The 19,530-nt window shown below is 57.9% G+C and overlaps 1 protein-coding gene across 1 annotated transcript; it reads right to left on the minus strand.

Moving 5' to 3' along the window:
* Window positions 1-6,487: 6,487 nt before the first annotated feature.
* On the minus strand, window positions 6,488-19,530 carry SLC7A3 (solute carrier family 7 member 3). The gene is given in 12 exon segments (XM_086619881.1): window positions 6,488-7,260; window positions 7,366-7,474; window positions 7,727-7,896; window positions 8,547-8,752; window positions 9,042-9,144; window positions 9,222-9,361; window positions 9,541-9,763; window positions 10,728-10,867; window positions 10,956-11,118; window positions 11,205-11,363; window positions 11,569-11,977; window positions 19,494-19,530. Coding segments are annotated over 11 exon segments (1,917 nt in total). The 5' UTR covers window positions 11,939-11,977; window positions 19,494-19,530; the 3' UTR covers window positions 6,488-7,126.

Raw genomic sequence — 19,530 nt, forward strand, 5'->3', positions numbered from 1 at the left:
AGCATGTGACCCGAGACAACAGCAGTTTTGTCTTCAGCGTGCTGTAGCCGCAGTAGTTATTAAGTAGCAAGCTTCTGTGCAGGTGGTGGGGTTTGTTGGCTGCACTGCTTATCTCTTTGCTGAGCTTGGGAACATTTTAGTACAAACAATGGCTACGAGCTTTGCTCTGAGATTGATGGCTTTGCTGTGCTAGGGGGCTGGTCATGTGGAGAGGATGAGGGAATACACCTCCCTCTTCCTACCCCGGATCTGTCTGGGTGGTTTTATTACGGAGGCTCCCAAGGTCCTTGTTCACCCTTACATGAGATGTTCAATACTACTAATTAATGCTGTTGGCTTATTATACAGTTTGTGGAATCTAGTGTCGTTCTGGTGTAAGAGGAGACAACTTTTGGGTGAGGTGATACCAAAACATGCCCTGAGGCAACTGGTCCCTGGGTAGCAGGGCATTTGGAAAAATGTGGGCAAGTGCCTAGTGTGGTTATCACCTCCCATAGCCTGGGACTCACCACCTGACTTCACACAGGCAAGAAACCCCGGCAAACTGACATGCCACCTGATAGAAGGGTGACTTGCTTACCCTACAGCTGTCACAGGGCTGGAAGGAACTGCACGTTTAGGCTTCAGCAGGTTTAGAAATGACAGCATTGAGACGCCCGTGATGCAGGCTGCCCCTGAGGTGCAGTGAAAGGAGCAGGACATTGACTTAAAAGTGAAAAATACAAGCAGTCATCTGTCCAGCCTGGCAAAACAGCATCAGTGTGAGGCCCTTGTGGAGAATACAAATTACACAGAGAATAATTGCCTGGGCAAACACAACAGGGACATGGGAAAACTTAAGGAAGATGGGGACAGGTGTCAGCCATGAAACTACGATTAGCAAAGTAATCTCTTGTGTATGAGATAGGGAAACATAAGGGAAGCTTTCAGTTTGCTCCTAGAAGAGCCTGGTGTGGCCTGTTGGACACATCAGTCCTATGTATGTGACAGCACACGCAGAAATCTGTTCAGTCAGGTGCCTGGGCTGTTTTATGACTGCAGAAGGCATCCCTGTTTTTGCAAGATATTGTGATTTCAGCTCTACACAGATCTCCCTGTCCCACTCCCTCCAGTCTGGAGGAAGAATATAACCTTCAGCAAGTCCCAAACCACGGCTAGCAATCTATGCATTGTTCCTCTTTCAACATAACCTTTGCAAAGAGATTTGTGCTGACTTTTATTCAAATATGTGTATTTGCCTAAAAGAATCCACCTCAAATACTATAGCTTCAGTAAATGTCAGGATCCCTTCCTTCTACGGCAATTCCAGACAGAACCAAAGAGAGATGAGAAAGTTTAGAAGTCAGTAGGTGCTCCCAGCTCTTGTCTCGTGCTGCCACATGTAGGTACCCACAGGGCACCATGCTGCATCAGTGAGAAGAGGTGTCTTTGCCAAGGGCCTTCCCAAGCATGGTAGCTGCCAGCATCCTGGAGCAGCCTCTCCTGCCCTGGCTGGGCTCCCGGCTGTGGCATGCTCTGTGCCCAGAAGATTCAGGCTCCAGGGCTGCCTTTCAGACACCTTTCATCAGCACATGAAGGACTTGTTAGGAGAGAAAACCCTTTGTCCTTACATTGCTGGGGCAGTGCCAAGCCAGGCAGTGCAGCCAACAGTTCGAGAGACCTGGTAAGACCCTAGAGAAACTGGATACAGCTTAGCAGCAAGCATGTGGCTGTCTCTCCAGGTCGTGAGCAGTTAACGTGCTGGAAGCAGAGGCCACTTTCCCTGGCCAACAGCCAAGCTCTTTCTGTAAAGAACCCGGATGCTGAGTTCGTGTTGGCACCGACCAAATTTGCTTAAACCACCCTTCAGGCTTCCTGGAGAATCAGGACTTGGACTCCATTGAATTTCTGCTGGATCCCTTGTGATTTGTGGAGACCCTCTTCCTCCATGATAGAGAACAGAATAAAGTGGAGCAGTTTTGCCAGGGAATGCTGCTTCTCCTCAGGCTCCTAGGCCATGCTCTTGCTCAGGAACACCACACTTAAAGCCATCTGCACTGGGGAGGGGAACAGGCAGGCTGCAGTTCTCATTTAGTGACAGCTTTCAGAGTCCCCTTTGATCCAATGACAAATCTGAGCAAACTTTAGAGCAGTCAGGTGAATGGCAACATTCTAGTCATGGTGCTCCCGAGCCTCTTCCAGCCACTGGTGCCCTGGTAAGACCCTGATCACCGTCCTCTCCCATTTGTGTCATATGTGGTCCTACACTTTGCCGTATACCCCCGAGCCGGATGCACCAGGCCTGGCATCGCTGTGCTGGTAGATGAGGTGGACTGTGTCACCCTGTCTCACCCTCCGCCCCACAGAAGCACTGGACCAGCTGTCCCAGCTGGTCACTGTCAAACCTGAGAAATGAATCCTCTTCCCAGCTCTCTCCTCTGCTGCTGGAGCTGCCATCAGCTTTGTGTGCGGGCACCAGTGTGGCCTGCATAGCTCCAAAAGGGCACAGTTTGCAGTTCATGCTGACGGAGTTGGGGCCCCATATCTAGCCCACGGGCTAGCCACTCGAGCCTAGCACATCACCAGCCTACCTGTCCCCATCCTGTCACCAGCACCTTGCACCAGCATCAGGAAATCCACCTTGATCTTCTTGGCCCCCTTCGCATAGTCTTTGCTGTCATAAATGCAGCGGGCAGCAGTGAGGACATGCTGCTTGGACACCAGCGTGCCCTGCGTGCAGCTCATGGAGATCTTGGTGGTGGCAGAGGAGGGTTAGTTCATCAAGAAGTGTTTCCCGCTGATGGAAAACTGCCTGTCTGTGCCATAAATCTGTCGCTTGCTCACGCACACCACCTCCGCCATCTTCTCTCTGCACCACTTGCCCAGGGGCTCACTTCCACTATGGTGAGGGTGCGGGTGCCATTGGGATGCTCTGTCTCGTAAGAGAGGTACTCCTGGGTGTCCTGAGGGACCAGAGAAGCCTCCCACTGAGGGCAGGCATCATTGCAGCGTGCTGTCAGCTCCAGGACAGGCTTTGACAAGAACAGCCCTTTGGCTAGTTGCAGCATGGACAGGGCAACATGAGCGGGAACCGGATCACCAGCTGCAGCACTGGAAAGAAAGGAGAGCAGAAGAGCAACCACCTGGCAGCAAGTCATTGCACCAGACCTGCAAAGGCAAAGCAAGGAGAGCCTGAAGCCTGGGCGATTAGAAAGCCACCCACCTGCTGCAGCTTGGGGCCGGGAGGATTATGGGCTGCACGCAGCCTCCTGCCAGCCACTGCCTTGCATGCTTAAGCTGTTACCATAGAAAGCAGAAGGGTTGAGACCTGCCTGGAGCTGGGTGAGCAACAAGTGATAGGAATCTCACGCAGCACAGGCTTTGATCTCCTGGAGCTCCTCTGGACCATGAGGCCTTGCAGCATAACCCAGCACTGCTGCAGAAATATCACGAGATGATTAGTTTGCTCAGTTGCACCAGTGACCCCGTCTGCCCTGGAGCAGATTCCTCAGATTCCAGGGCTGATGCCCTGCTGGTGGATGCGTCCAGCCACCCACAGCTCCACTCCACCAGCTGGTCACCTGCATGGAGGAGGCTCTGAGGGCACCTGTTCATGGGTCCTACAGGGAAGAAGGCGGTGCATTAACTCTCCGTGTTGAAGGATTTGGTATCACAGAGCAGTGCAGACCAGCCAGGCTATTTTAACTGCCAAATAGATCATCATACCCAATTTAAAATTTAATTTACTGCTACATCTCCACGTGGCAGGGCCGCCCCTGTTCTGGCAGGGAAGCAGTGCAGGGGCAGGCTCTGCAGGGCCAGCTCTGCCTCCGGCTCAGCAGCACAGCCCTCCATCTCCATCCTGTCCCAAGCCTGCATACCCACACAGGCTCCTCTTGGCAGCCCCCTCGGAGGCTCTTCCTTGGCAAGCAGTTGGTGTGCAGCGCGAGCTGCTCCAGCACGTCTGCCAGGAAAGCCCCGTGTCCACCAAAGGCAGCCCAGGTCTGTGCCAGGCACTGGCAGTGGGTGCAGCTATGAAAGCCCAGGGGACAGGGTGGAACCAGGCAGAGAGGGAGACTGAAAGCCACCAGCTCTCTGCACCACCCACACCCTGACCCGCCAGCGCTGCTTCCCCGCAGTGGCCCACAGCCATGTTGCCATCTGCAGCCAGGCAGTGCTGCCCCAACTGCCTGGCCCCTCAGCATGGCATGGGCCAAACACAGCTGGAGCCAACAACCCTCCAGCTCCCCTTTAAATCCAGAGAGGACAGCAACAGGGAGATCACAACCCAAGCCCTGGCTGTGGCTCCCAAGGGTCCTGCCTGAGCACCCCTCCTGCACTACAGCCAGCAAGACCACTAAAACAGGAGCCAGCCCTGCCTCCCCTTCCCATGCTCCTGCCCACGCCTGTGCCCAGTCTGTCTGGCACCCGTGCAGCAGCAGAGGTGCAGGCAGGGGGCAGCTTCAAGCTCGTTTGGCTCCCTCCAGGGCTCTGCCAGCTGCCCTGCCCAGGCTGGCACCGCCCAGGGGAGGCAGGAACAGCCTGTGCTGCCAACCTGGGTGGAAACTCCCTGGCTGATGGGGCAAACCACAGGTGGCTGCGTGCAGAGCTGGGAGGGGGCCTCTCAACGGCAAAAACAGGCTCTGCTTTTATTTTCTCAAAACAGAAAATGGCCCCTTCCAGACTGGCATGGGAGGGGAAAGCCCAGTCTGCAGCCCCCAACACCTGACAGCCTTCACTCTGGAACATGCCTCCCTCCTGGCCTCTCTCTGTGCAATGGAGCCCTGATTTGCTATCAAAGCATCTCAGCAGGCCACACACAGGCTGATGTGGCAGCAATTAAAGCAGTGGGAGCAGCACAGGCTGCTCCCTTGTGCCTACAACATGCTGGGGCTCCGGCTGGGTGTCATTCTCCCACCAACTGTATACCAAGATGTACAGTAACGCCAGCAGGACCCAGGAGAGGCAGAGGTGCTGCCCAGCAGAGGATGCAGTGCCATATCTGGTGGCTCTGCTGGCCCAGATGGGGTGGACTGAGGCAGGGTCTCCCCAGAGTGGGTGCCCAGGGCTGGGGCAAGCCCCCCTAGGCAGGCAGTCAAGGCAGGGTAGCTGGTGTGGGGCCTGGGCTGGACAGGGCTGCTGCACACCTGCCAGCACCTGTGGAGGGATGGCACCAACACACCACACTGCATCGAGGCGGACTGGCGACTGCCAGACAGCTGCTTCCCTGCCCAGCTGCTGTTGTGGGAGCTGCCCAGGGCTTCCAGCACCCCGCTCCATGTCTGGAGGTCTGTCAGTGCCAAAGAGTGCCCAGGATGGGATGCTGGTGCTCAGTGGGATGGCATGGAGCCAGGCATGGACATGCCTGTGGTCACAGACCCACACCCAGCCATGGGCATGGACATGCATGTGTGCATGGGGACACGGGCACAAAGGCACGGAGGGGCTGCAGCAGTTCCAAGCCAGGGGCTGAGGGCTGCAGCCATATCACAGGCCCATTGCCCACTAGGCTTGGGCAACAGCACCCAAACCCAGATGCATGGGAGCTGGAGGGACTGTGGGCTCAAGGTTCAGCAAGTGCTGCCCCTGCCCAGAAGATACCCACCAGACAGAGTGATGGGATCCAGCGTGGCACACCGAAGCATGACCAGTAGAGCTGGAAGCACCTATGAGAAGCCAGTGCCAGGAGTCAGCTGTGCCCGAGGGCTGGAGCCTAAGGCTCTGGCAGGGCACCCTGGCCCAGGGCAGCAGGGCAGGCAGTGCCTGGCGCGTGGCCAGAGCAGGTGCCGCAGCCCCTTCTTACCCTGGCACAGCCCTGGGGCAGGGCTCACAGCTTCAGCTCAGGGGCTAAGCAGAGCTGATGGTGTGGGGCCCTCGCCACTGACCGTGCAGTGACCCTGCTCCACTGTCAGTAAACAGGGAGAGATGCCAAAACCATGCAAGATCCATCTGCCCTAAATTAGTTTATTTTGAAAAATAATCTGTCAGGGCTAATTTAGACCAGACCAGAATCTGGGAAATCATCATCTTCTCGCATGGATGCAGCCCAGCTCCTGGCCATGCTTCCTCTGCAGGCCATTGCTGAAGCCTCCAGGAGATATTTCCAAGGGCTTTACTGCAGCTGCTGTCCTAGGACCTGGTGACACTTCCACATAGCACAGGGCCTGCAGAGTGGGGCTGTGGCAGGGTGGTGTCCTGCCCACAGGTATCAGTCTCGCTGGGTTGAACTGGCCTGGAGCACTGCTCCACTCTTCCTGGCTCACTGTCCCAGGGGATAGCATGAGGGCCAGTGGCTGCAGCTGGCAGGTTTCGGGCAGGGAGCTCACCCAGGACAGCTGGCTGTGGCCGAGCCCTGCTCTGCACTCACACTGGCCTGGCACCCAGCCCAGTGGCACGTGAGGTCCTGCCTGGGGGTCCATGACTGCAGGGCATCAACATGAGACACGGCAAGACCAACAAAGCCAAGCACTTAACAAACAATTAGTTTAATAGGTATAAAAGTCAACATTAAAACACCAATTATACCAAGGCATATGAGGTTGGACACTGGTAGAGCTACACTGTGGACATCTTCACAAACACCCGAGTTAGATGCTCACACCAAGAAGCGTGGCTGGAGCAGCACAGGGCTCAGCGTGGGATGCAGAGGGTTTTGGCTGGCTGAGCCCTGTGCTGCTGGGGAGCACTGGACTGCTGGCGGTACCACAACGAGCCGCCCCAAGCCTCGTTGCACAGCTCCAGCCACAGCTGCCATGTAAACACACAGCGCTTGGAAAGCACAGCCACATGGACAGACGGAATGCATAGAGCTGTACCATCACGTGGGGCCTCCCGCGTGCAGGGAAAACAGCATTTCTAACAGCAGCTTTCACAATGAGAGGGCTGTGCCAGTGTCACTGCCCTTTAGCAGGGTTGAGGGGATGGCAGAGACCAGCCCTGGGCCACCAGCACTCCCACCTGGCCCAGGCACTCATCTCCGTGACCTCTGCTCTGCAAGGGGGAAAGGGCAGCACACGACCCAGCTCTGCAGTCCTGATTCTGAGACTCACATGTGGTGGGAGAGGGGCTGGATGTACCGTGCAGATCACGATCTTGTCCCCAAGCGGGAATACTGGCAGAGGTACAGGGAGTGTCAGCGCCCAGTCCCTCAGATCGCAGCAGCCCCGGGGTTGAGGTCTAGTCCAGGGTGGTGCAGAGGCTTTTCTACTGTGGCACAGAGTTCCTTCGCCTTTTTCCCTTCCACACTGTTCCGAATCCCGTAGCTGAAGTAAATCATAAAACCTGCAGGACAGTTTCCACAATGAAATGCGCAGCAGCGGGCTGCCAGTGTAACAGCCCCCAGGGGAGACCCTGCAGGCACTGCACTCCCCTCCACAGGACACCTACCCACGGCCATCCAGATGGCAAAGAGCACCCAGGTGTTGGCACTCAGCTGTACCATCAGCAGGACATTAATAAAGATGCTGAAGATTGGCAGGAGTGGGAGGAAAGGTACCTGTGAGGGAGAAGAGGCACTGTGTCAGTTGTGCCTTGATGGTCCTGGTCACAGAGGGATCCCACCCCTGCCACAGCCCAGACAGACCCAGGCACTTCCATGCTGAGGACTGCACCTCAGAGAGCCATATTGCAGGGCCCTGGGCTCTCCTGGACAGTGACTGCCTGGCAGCGAGCCCTGGCAGACCCTGCAATGGCCTGGACCCTGCCAGGGGTCCATGGGGTGCAGAGGCCGAGCTGCTGGGGGCTGCACTCACTTGAAGTTCAACCGCACGTTGCTCTGCGGCTGCCTCCAAACGATGACGGTGGGAATAAGCAGAGCCACAAGGAGCAGCACTAGGGCTGTGATCCAGGCGACACTGGCGTCCTTCAGTGCAGTCACCTTGAGGGTCAGGACCACGCAGATGACCGTGATCAATGTGGCTGCAAGAGAGGGGGGAGTCGCGGGGCTGCACGGCATGTGGCCTCCGTGGGACCCTGAGCCTCGCCAGCACCTGGGCTGAGGCACCCACTCCTCCGTCAGGTACGGGCCCATCATGTGCTGTCTCCAACGCTCGCCCCAAAAGCCTCAGGAAAGCGCTTTGCTGGGGGAAGTGCCCAGCCTGGCAAGCCGAGGGCAGCCTGTGTTCAGCGAGGCTCCAACCCAGCTCTGATGCTTGCCCAGACACAGCTGAGCTGCCCCGCTGGCTGCACAATGAAACCACTGATGGACGGATCAAACCCCGCTGGCCGAGCTTGAGTGCTCTCAGGGGGCTGGGGACCACCCTCATGAGGTGACCAGCCTGGAACAAGCTTGTCATAGGGAGCTCCCATGATCACCCGCACATGCCTGACTTAGTATTCATATCCTCCATCAGCCTCTGTGTGCCCCAAAGCCCAGCTGTGCCCTGTGCTTGGCACCCTGCTCAGGGCAGACCTGGTCCAGTGCCCCAACAGCAGCTGGCAGCCTGTGCTGCCTGGCCCCTCTCCTCCACCCAGTGTGCCCACCATCCCTTCCTGGCTCTGCAGAGACATGCAAAACGCTCTGGCCGCTGGCAGGAGGGGACATCAGCCGCCGGCTCCCCCTCCCTCACCAATGACCGAGACACAGACGTAGACGATGCGCCCCGAAAGCGCAGTGGGGGTGTCTGTGGGTGGGTTGAAGAGTGTCATCAGGGACAGCGTCTTTTCCTGCTCGGCGCTGGCAGCAATGACAGTCGGGTTCATGATCAGCTCCTCATTCCTGTTCAACTCCAGCATTTCCATGGCCTTCGGTGAGTTCAGCTGCCCAGACTGGTACCTGAGCAGATGGGACAAGCTGCAGCAGAGCCCAAGGAACTTCCCAGCCCAGGGGACAGTGAGCAGCACCCTCATACTCCTCCCGCTCCTCAGCCTCACAGGCTGCTCTGGCAGCAGCCCTGCGATGGCCACCCCACAGATGTGCCCAGAGACACTGCATCAGCTCTTGTAAGCAGCCTCTATCTTCAGGGCTTGATGGTTCCCCACGCTGCCCGTCCTGGGCCACAAGCCCTGGGCCTGACGCAAGGCACACCCATCCCAGGCACCACCACGCCAGAGGAGGCACCCACCGGAGGATGAGCACGCACACCGCCACCAGGGAGTAGGCCAGCAGCGTGCCAATCGACATGAGGTCCACCAGGTCCTTCAGGTCAAGTAGAAAGGCCATCACCGCTGCAACGAGGACATGCAGCATGAGCACAACTCCAGGCTGCTGTGGGGCCAAGTGAGGTGGCGGCCGGGAGCCTTACCCGCAAAGAACCCCGAGGTGATGGTGGCTGCCAGTGGAGTCTTTGTGCGCCTGTTGATGCTGGAGAGGAACCTGAAGAGCAGCCCATCCTCTGCCATGGCATAGATCACGCGGGGCATGGGGAACATGGAGCCCAGCAAGCTGCCGTAGGGAGAGATGGCTCAGGGCCTGGCAGGCAAGCTGTCTGCACCCACCACCCAGACGGGGACAGGACCAGCTCTGTGCCAGGAGCAGGACAGGAGCCAGACACAGCAAACCACTAGCCCAGCTGGACACGTGCTGTGGGTCCCTGTGCTGCGCCACACAGGTCCCTGTCCTACCTGGTGGAGAGAGCACAGAGCGAGCCGACAGCAACAGCATAGCGGGCGGGCTCCCAACCCACCGCCTTGAAAGCCTCAGGCAGGGGGCTATCCTTGTTCAGGAGGAAGTAGGGCACCATGAGGGTCAGGGCCGCAGAGACCCCGAAATAAGCCACAAAGCAGATGAGGAGGGAGACAATGATGCCAATGGGGATCGAGCGCTGTGGGTTCCTGGCCTCCTCCCCTGTGCAGAGACAAGAGGCAGCACCTGTCCCTGCTCCGCGGCAAGGTGCAGGGCAGCTGGCCTCGGGGGGGGGGGGATGAGCCACAGCAGGGACTCTCCATGACAGCGACAGCGTGGGGCTGGGCGTTGGAGAGGAGGGGTCTCCAGCCACGCTGCTGCACTGGCAAAAGCTTCGGCACTGCTGAGAGCAGAGGCTGCAGTCTCAGCTTCCAGGCACACAGCTACCCGGCAGCTGGGCTTGCAGCGCCCTCGGCTCTGCTGGCCCTCCGCCCTCACCAGCAGCTCCCACTCCCTGCAAAGCCTGCTGAATGCTGATCCTCCATGGACGTGGGCACAGCGATGCAGCCACCGTGCCCTCTGACCCCCCGGGCCTTTGCCAAGGTGTGCTCTCCCCCTGCATCACGCTCCCGAGCAAGAGGCTCCAGGGCTGGCATAGGAGGGAAGGAGGCGGCTGTTGGGCAGCCCCTGGGGGCGGGGGGGCACAGGCAGGGAAGTCAGGCAGAACAGCCTGTACCAGCCACCCACTAAGTAGATTCCTGGGAGACTGAGAGGAAATTAAGGGGGCTCCCTGTGCTCCAGAAAGCAGCAGTTCTGGATGAACTCAGTCATTTAGAAAAACGTTGCCTGAGGCTGGGAAATAACCAGGAGGCACTAGCAACTCCCAGTGTTGTCGCAGCCTCAACTTGGCAGCGGAAAGGCTCCCTGCTGCCCTGGGAGCTGCCTGTGCAGGCAGGGTGCAGCTCTGTTCCCACCACGTGGTGCAAAGAACCCCTCTTCCTGGAGCAGGGCAGGCTGTGAGCCTTTTTGTGCTGGTCCAGCTGGGGACAGAGCTGCTGCAGGGAAACCTCCCAGGAGCAGTGGGATGAGCTGTTTCCCACGCCATGGAGCATCCTCCCCGGCGGGTCCCAGCCAGCCACTGGCCACGCTGGGGAAATGGCCATGCTGCCCTCACCCAAAGTGGTACCTGTGGTGGCAATGCAGTCAAAGCCCACAAAGGCATAGAAACAGGTGGCAGCACCGCTCAGGATCCCTTCCAGTCCAAAGGGGACAAAACCCGCCGGAGCCAAAGTCTTCTTTCCTGGAAAGGAAGAAGAAGAGCAGCTGCTGTGGGGTGCATGGACAGCAGGGCCAGTGCCCACTGTGTTGGACCATGGCCTGGCATGGTTGCTCTCCTCACCTGATGTTATCCCACCAGTCCACGTACGACTGGTTGTAGTCCTCCTCCGAGAGCTGCCAGTTCTTGATGTCTCCCTTCACGAAGCCAGCGATGATCACGAAGCCCAGCACCACTAGGTTCACCGCTGTGAAGATTTTGTTCACAAGGGCAGATTCACTGACGCCAAAGGCCAACAGTGCTGTGGGGATGGAAGGGGTGAGCAGGGACCCGCCGGGCTCCCTTGCGACCACCCACAGTGCCATGGAGCCACTCCTACGCACTCACTGGTGAGCAGCCCAATCAGGAACAGGGCAAAGAAGTCCGGGCGCTCAGCCAGCACCCCTGGCAGGTGAACTGTGGTCTTGTTCATGAAGAAGGTGGAGATGTGGTTGCCGATGATGTTGTCGAATGCCGCGCTCCAGGCTCGAGCCACGCTGGCAGTGCCTGGTCGATGGCAAATCTGTGCACCAGTCCAAGCCCAGGGCAGAGCGGCACTGCCCACTCCCACCCCAGCACCCACCCCACTGCTGATCCCACCCCACAGCCTGCTCCCGCAGCACCATACACTGCCTCGTGAGCCCCACACACTGCCAGTGTGGTGCTGGAAGGAGCCCAGGCACACATGCCAGCACCCTGCCCAGACCCATACCTATCATGTAGGAGAGGACGAGGTTCCAGCCGGTTGTGAAAGCCCAGATCTCACCAACAGTGACATAGCTGTAGAGGTAGGCAGAGCCAGTCTTGGGGACGCGGGCCCCAAACTCTGCATAGCAGAGTCCGGCCAGTACCGATGAGAGAGCAGCCACCAAGAAGCAGAGGACAATGGAGGGTCCAGCCATCTCTTTGGCCACCTCCCCAGCCAGCACGTACACGCCGGCCCCCAGCGTGCTGCCCACCCCCAGAGCTATGAGGTCCAGCGTGGAGAGGCAGCGAGCGAAACGCGTGTCCTCGGAGCTCAGATCCACCACACGCCGGCGGATCAGCTTCTTCCCAACGCTAGTCATTTTTCCCCTCAACATCTTGCCCTCTCCTGGGTGGTGCTCAGCTGCTCAAAACCCCTGCAAGAGAAGGGACCACAGGAGCGTAAAGCTCAGTGTCCTGCAGGCAGCAGGACCCACACTGCAGTGAGCAGGGCAGGCAGTGATGCCCACAGGAGCTGTGCCTGCTCCAGGCCAACCCATCAGCACCAAGACCCTGCCATGCTGGTGGGTGATGAATCCAGCCAGTCCATGGTGGGAAACAGGCTCATTGCACAAGTCCTCTGTGATTCCCACCACAGGGCCCCCAGGAACATCCCAGAGCTTGCCCACTGTCTCCCAGCAACTCCTCACTGATTTGGCAGCCTAGAGATCCCTCAGCCCAAACTTGACTGTTGGCACATCTCTTGAGCCTGGTGCGTAGGCGATGGCAGGGAGACAAAGCATTCCTCCAGCGGAGGATTTGGTAGGCTGGTCTGACTCACTGGGATGTGGCCCTTCCTCCTTTACTCCCAGCATCTGCACTACACCCTTGGCAGGGATGTGCGGCCAGACACACAGTGCAGGTCTCTGGCACACATCCCTTGCATGCCGACGGCACTTGCTGAGCAGCCCGCATGCTCCTCAGGCTGCAATCGCCCTAAATGTGTGACACTCCCACTCTCCTTGCTTACAGCAGCCACCCATCCCCAAAAAGCTCTGGGAGATAAGCACCCTGTGGAGCAGGCAGCCAGCACAGGGTGAGAGAAGCTGCAAGTAAAGTGGCTCCCAATGCCCATGGCTGCAGCTGGCGCCTCATGCCCAGCACTGGACCACCCGCCCATCAGCACCTTCTCCCCACTGTCTGCTCCTTTCACTGGGAAATGAAACTCAAGTTCCAGCCAGGTGCCCGGGGCAGCACAAACACTGGGCCGTATGGATCAGCGTTAAGTACACACAGGGATACTTTGTGACCTTTTTCCACCGAGTGGGATTGCCAGGGTCCCAGTGGCAGCCACCAGCTCGGCTGCTCCCCCATGACCAGCAAACCAGCCTGTTTCTGAAGAAATCTCCTCCTGAGCTGGCACATGCTACGCTCGGCCTTGTCCCAAGGAGCCGTTCCAGCCCTGGGCAGCCTCTGGGCCAAGTTTCAAGGGAACAAGTGACCCACCACTGCCCAGACAGCTCGGGCTGCCTTCCCCAGCGCCGCTTGATTGCTCCAAGGATTTCTGATGCCCACCACAAGTTCTGCAAACTGCAAGCACGGGGCTGGCAGCAGAAACGTGCTCAGCCCTCATTCCCAGAGCAGCACAGAGAAAAAAGCGCAAGCGGCGCCGAGGAGGAAGATGTGGGACAGTCTCCTCCTCCTAACCTCGGCGGGCCCTGCTGCGCTGAAATTCGCCGTGCCCGGCGACAGGAACCCAGACCCACACGGAGCCGGCCTGGGGAAGGCGCTCAGGCGGGTGGGCTGCGGGGGGCTCGGCCCACGGCCGGAGCGGTGTCTGGCAAAGAGCCACGCTGTCACGCCGGCGCCCGAGATGGAGGCGCGCAGCGAGCCATGGGCGGGCAGAGGAGAGAAGCAACGTGTCGGGCGGCAGCTCCCGCCGGCAGGAGCTTCCCGCTGCCCTCCGCTGCATCGTGGTACCCACCGCACGATGGGCATGTGCAGGGAGCCGCCAGCCCCGCTCGGGACCCTCACCCCAGCCCCCGCGGGGGCATCTCCAGCCACGCTCCGTCCCGCCGGGGAGCCCGGCGCTGCCCCGGGGACGGCGGGACCGGGATGAGGCGCCGCGGAAGATCTCGGCTGCCGCCTGCACCGGCCCCACGTGCGGGCGGCGGCTGGTACAAGCGCGGCACCGGTTGCCCCAGGTCCCGCCCGGCCCAGCGGCGGCTCCCGCCCCGACTCACCAGCGGCTCGGCTCTGCTGGGCTCGCCCCGGTGTAGTCCGCTTCCGCTCCGCTCCGGGACTGCCGTCGCCCCTGCCTGCCGAGGGGGATGAAGGGGTGGCTGGCGGCTCCGCCCCGAACCGAACCCCGGAAACGGGCAAGAGCGCTCGGCCCCCCCGCCCCAGCTCCCCGCGGGGAGACAACGGGCGAGCAGGACGAGACCCGCGCCGGTGCCGGGAAGCTCGTCACTTCCCAGCCTCGCCCGTGGCCCTAGGGTGCCACCCTCACCCTACCACCCCTTAGGTGGCAGGTTTTTAAAATATATAAAATCAAGTCAAAAATGGCACTGGAGCGGGGACCAGGCACGGCTCCGGCCCCCGGGAGTGCGGCTGCTGCGGGCGGCAACGCCGAGCCCAGGGCAAGGGACCGTGCGGCCGGCGTCAGCACCCATACGCGCCCCAGGAAAGGCCACGGAGGGGGCGACTGAGGGTCCCCCGAGCCCAGATACGCGAGGAGGGTGCTCCGGCCCTGCCCCGCCGCGGCGGGGAGCGAGGCGAAGGCCGGGGCGCAGCGGGCGGGCCAGCCCTGCCGCAGGGAGCGCGGCCGGAGCCCAGCCCGGGGGCACGGAGGGGGGGGCTCTGCCCCGACCCCGGCGTGCTGCACGGGAGCGAGTCCAAGCCAGCGCCCACGCTGCTCCGCTCCTGCCTGCTCAACTCCGGGAGCAACAGGCAGCTCTAAGTGACGGGAAAACACCAGTCTCAGAAGAAACGCTTGGCAGTCGGGCTGGCAGCTAGGAGCGAGGCGGGAGGCAGCACCCCCCTCTCCAGCACGCAGGCTGGCATCAGCCGCCCAGAAACCTGCTTCTGATGCAATCCAGCGTTGGTATGTCGTGAGCACCCATTCAAACAGGCAGCGATGCGAGAGATGAGCCAGCCCCGGTCTGGCATCTGCTCCAGCACCACTGCCAAGGATGCAGAGGCAGCAGACTTCCAGCCATTTGCAGCAGAGCAAGCCGGAGCAGCAGGCAGGGCACTACAAGCCCCGTGCTGGGTGCCTGCCCCGGGGTGCACACACAAGGGCCAGGGAGACACAAAGTCTCCACTCTGGAAAATGACCTCAAGGCGATGGAAAAAGCAACGCAGCATCTTGGAGTGCAGCTGTCGGGCAGTGACGCAAACTCTTAACCGCGCTCAGCCCTCGCGGATGAACGAACCAGCTGTGGCTCAGCAACACCATGGCTGCAGCTCTCCACCAGGAAGGAAGTGAGCTCAAAATAAGATACAGAAATCCCCTGCAGCATCACTGTTGGCACCCAGGTGCCTTCTGCTCTTTCTCAGGCTGCCCACAGCAGGCAGGGACCCAGCTGGGCCAAAGCCCTGCTGCCCGTGGCACTGCGGGCAGCATGACCACAGAGGGCAGCACAACCGGTGAGGGTGCTCTCGGGTGGATTCGGCAGCACTGCAGGCACAGCAGGGCTCCAGGGGGGAATGCCAAGCAGATACTGGATACCCAGAGCAGCATGGAGGAAATGACACTAAGACTCGCCTATTCCCAGAAACCCTCTTGAGACAGCAGCTGTCGGGGAAGCAGTTTCAGTCAAAGAGCAGCATCGGAGCACTAAACATGGCTCCAGCTCCCAGACCTCACACGCAGCTCCACATCCATCTTTCCAGTGCCCCATCCTCACCTCCCAGTCTGCCACTTTCCTCTCCCCATTCAGTGCCCTGATCCAGCAGCATGGGCCAAGGGCTGGGAGCAGACGCAGGCATGGAGCAAGCCAAGAGCACGTCCCGACAAGGGCAGCAGGAAGGCAGACAGTGACAGAGCACATGTAGCTATTGCCAAGGAGGGTAGGAGGTAGCTCCAGCCCAGAAAGGGAGCCAAAAGCTCTGCAGAAGCAGATCCAAATCAGCCCTGGGAGCCCCATCACCTTCCATGACTGGAGCATAGAATCACAGAATATCTCAAGTTGGAAAGGACCCATTAGGATCATCAAATTCAACTCCCTGCTCCTCGCAGGACTACCTAAAACTAAATGATATGGCTAAGAGCATTGTCCAGATGCTCCTTGAACTCTTGACAGGCTTAGTGCCATGATCACTTTGCTGGGGAGCCTGTTCCAGTGACCGACCACCCTCTCAGGGAAGAACCCTTCCCTAATGTTCAACCTGAATTTCCCCTGATGCAGCTTCATTCTATTTCCTCATGTCCTATCGCTGGTCACCAGAGAGATATCAGCACCTCTCCCTCCACTGTCCCCCTTGAGGAAGCTGTAGACTGCCATGAGGTCACCCTTCAGCCTTCTCTTCCCAAGCTGAACAAACCAAGTGACCTCAGCTGCTCCTTCTAATTCTTGCCCTTGAGGCCTTTCACCATCTTGGTTGGCCTCCTCTGCACTCTAATAGTCTGGTGTCCTTCTTGTAGTGAGGCACCCACAACTGTACAGTACTCAAGGTGGGAATAGTACAGCGTAGAGACAATCACCTCCCTCAACCAGCTAGCTATGTTGTGCTTGATGCACCACTATTGGCCCTTTTGGCTGCCAGGGCACACTGTTGACTCATACTCAACTTGCCATCAACCCAAACCCCCAGATCTCTTTCTGCAGGGCTGCTCTCCAGCCTCTCATCCCCCAGTTTGTGTGTATAACCTGGATTACTCTGTCCCAGGTGGAGAATTTTGCTTTTGTTAAATTTCATACAGTTGGTGATTGCCCAGCTCTCTAGTCTATCCAGATGTCTCTGTAAGGTCTCTCTACCCTCGAGGGAGTCCATAGCTCCTCCTAGTTCAGTATCATTGGCAAACTTACTTAATGTAGATTCCATTCCTGGATCCAGATCATTTATTAAAGAGCACTTTCCCTAAAATTGAGCCCTGAGGAACGCCACTGGTGATTGGCTGCCAGCCTGATGTAACCCCATTTACTAGATCTCTTGATCCCAACCCGTCAGCCAATTGCTCACCCAATGTATTATGGACTTGTCTAGTTGTGTGCTGGACATCTTGTCCAGAAGGACACTGTGAGAGTATCAAAAGCTTTGCTAAAATCAAAAAAAACCCCACATCTACTGGCTTCCCTTGGTCAACTAGATGGGTGGCCTTGTCATAAAAGGAAATTAAGTTAGTTAAGTAGGACTTTAACCTTGTGAACCCATGCTGGCTATGACCAATGACTGAATTGTCTCTCAAGTGCTTTTCAATAACTCCCAGAATAATCTTCTCCATAATTTTGTCAGGCAGTGAAGCAAGACTGACAGACCTGTAATTACCAGGGTCTTCCTTCTTACCCTTCTTGAAAATTGGGACAATATTTGCCACCTTCCACTTGACTGGGACCTCTCCAGACTCCCAAGACCATTGAAAAATAGTGGAGAGAGGTCTCATGATGACATCAGTCAGCTCTTTCAGTACCCTGGGATTAATCCCATCAGGTCCCATAGATTTATGCACATCCAGCTGGAGCAGCAAGTCCCAAACAACTTCAAAGTTGGCTGGGAGTTTATCATCCCCCCCAGTCACAGTCTTCCAATACAGGACTCTGAGAGTCCTAGGGACCATCATCGGTGTTAAAGACAGAGGTGAAGAAGGCATTAAACGTCTCCACTTTGTCTACATCCCTATTTGTGAAGTGACTGATCTCATCAAGCAATGGACCAATGTTCTCTCTGATCCTCCTTTTGCTGTTAACGTATTTTAAAAAGCCCTTCCTCTTGTCCTTCACAGTGCTGGCCAGCTTGAACTCTAGTTGAGCTTTGGCCACGTGAATATTCTCCCTACAGTGGCAAACAGCATCTCTATTGTCCTCCCATGTCACTTGTGCTTGCTTCCAATATCCATACACTTTCCTTTTCCACCTAAGTTCTAGAAGAAGATCCCTGCTCAGCCAAGCTGGTCTTCTGCCCCACTTGCTTATCTTCTGACACTTTGGAATTGCCTGCTCCTGTGCTCTTAAGAGATGGCTCTTAGAAAGTGACCAGAATTCATAGACTCAAATCTCTTCGAAAGCAGATTCCCAGGGAACCTTCTGAAGCTCCTTCAGCAGCCTGAAGCCTGCTCTCCCCATACCCAGGGTCGAAGTTGTGCTGGCAGTTTTTCTCCTGTCACCAATGAGTTGAAACTCAACTACTTCGTGGTCACTGTGACCAAGACAGCCACCAATCACCACTTCGCCCATGAGTCCCTCTCTGTTTACAAACAACAAACCTAGCAGGGCACCTTTCCTAGTCAGATCCCTTAGTACCTGCACCAAGAAGTTACCTTCAACATGCATGTCAGGGAACCACTCCTGTATACTGCACTGGAGTGCTCCACTGCAGATTGTGCCAGCACTGGAGCTGCTTGCCTTGGCAACTGAGTGCCAAGCATGGATGGGAGACAGCAAAGGGAGCATCCCTGTGCAGCCACCCCTGCAAATGGTGAAGGGCAGCCACCCCAGGAAGGGGTGCAGGCTGCCCGCAGCACTCTGGGGCAGCCAGAAACACCAGTTGGAGACAACAGGGCAGCGGGAGCAGGCCAGCCTACCTGGCCCAGCCGCAGGGCACTGCCAACACCAGACAGCAGGACTCTCCAGGGCCTCACTCAGATGTGAGGTGGCATGACAAGGCGCCTGTGTCAACCTACCACAGAGAAAAGGCAGCAGGACAGGGCTTCTAGCGCTGGCAGGAGGAACAGTGAGGGACTGAGCCCCAAGCGCTGCAGCCCCACCACCCGCTGGTGACACAAGTCACCAGCTAATAAAATGGTAAGTAGCAGCTAACGGCTGCAAAAGCCCAACGTGCCATCAGCCAACACTGGCTTTTCCAGTCCAGTGTGAAGGCAGTTTAAGCCAGAAACCTGCCTGTATGTTGCCTGACACCACCACACATCCAAGCACCCCACGTGGAAGCACCAGGTTTGTCCAGAAAGGCTTCCCCAGAGCCATGCTGTGACACCATTCACCAGCACTCACCTCCTCCACACAGCAGACCTCAAGTCTCTGGCTAAGCAGAACCAGTCACAGCTGGACACGGACCCACCCTTTCTGCCCAGCTCTTTGGAGAACAGCGAGCATCACCGGGCACTGGCCCTACCCCAGCAGACAGCAAGCATCACTGGGAAAAGACACTTTTATTTTAAATACGAGGAGTTAAAAAATTAATTAATTCAAGAGCTCCACAAGTATCACTGGCCCAGTGGCTCAGGGAGCTGGACAAGTGGCTGTTGTGAGTTCATCTCCATGTGCCAGCTGTCAGTCTTTCCCTGAGACACCACTCTCCTCTAACACTGCATCTTCCAGAGAGATTCCTGGGGAGCAACAGCAGCATCAAAGCACTGCTGCTCCCAGCACTCAGTACCTGCCCCACAGGGAAGGCCACGAGCTGTGTCGCCTCCACCTGGTAGCCCTCAGTTACATGGGCAAGGGATTACTGGAGCATCCCTGCAGCCTGACCATGGGCGAGGGCTCACCCCAGCAATGAAATATACCTGCTGCTCTGAGCTGAGACTGCAAGGAGGAAATCATCTGGCGATAGGCTTCACATTGGGCAGTCTTGTCAGCTGCAGGTAGGAGGCAAGCAGATGCGTGCTCAGCATCAGACCCTCTGAGGCGGCAGCTGGGATCCTGCTCTACCACCGAACAAGAAGCCAGCCCCATCCCCATGGAGCTGCAGGCCCTGGGCTCCAGGTACAAGTGCAGGGGGTGTCACCTGGATTGTGAGTGTCCTGCAGCCCACAAAACAACCAGCCCCACATACCAAGCTCGCTCTTCACTTGCTCCAGCTCATTCTTTAC

This window comes from Tauraco erythrolophus, chromosome 13 (assembly GCF_009769465.1).
Source record: "Tauraco erythrolophus isolate bTauEry1 chromosome 13, bTauEry1.pri, whole genome shotgun sequence".
NCBI classification, from domain to species: domain Eukaryota; kingdom Metazoa; phylum Chordata; class Aves; order Musophagiformes; family Musophagidae; genus Tauraco; species Tauraco erythrolophus.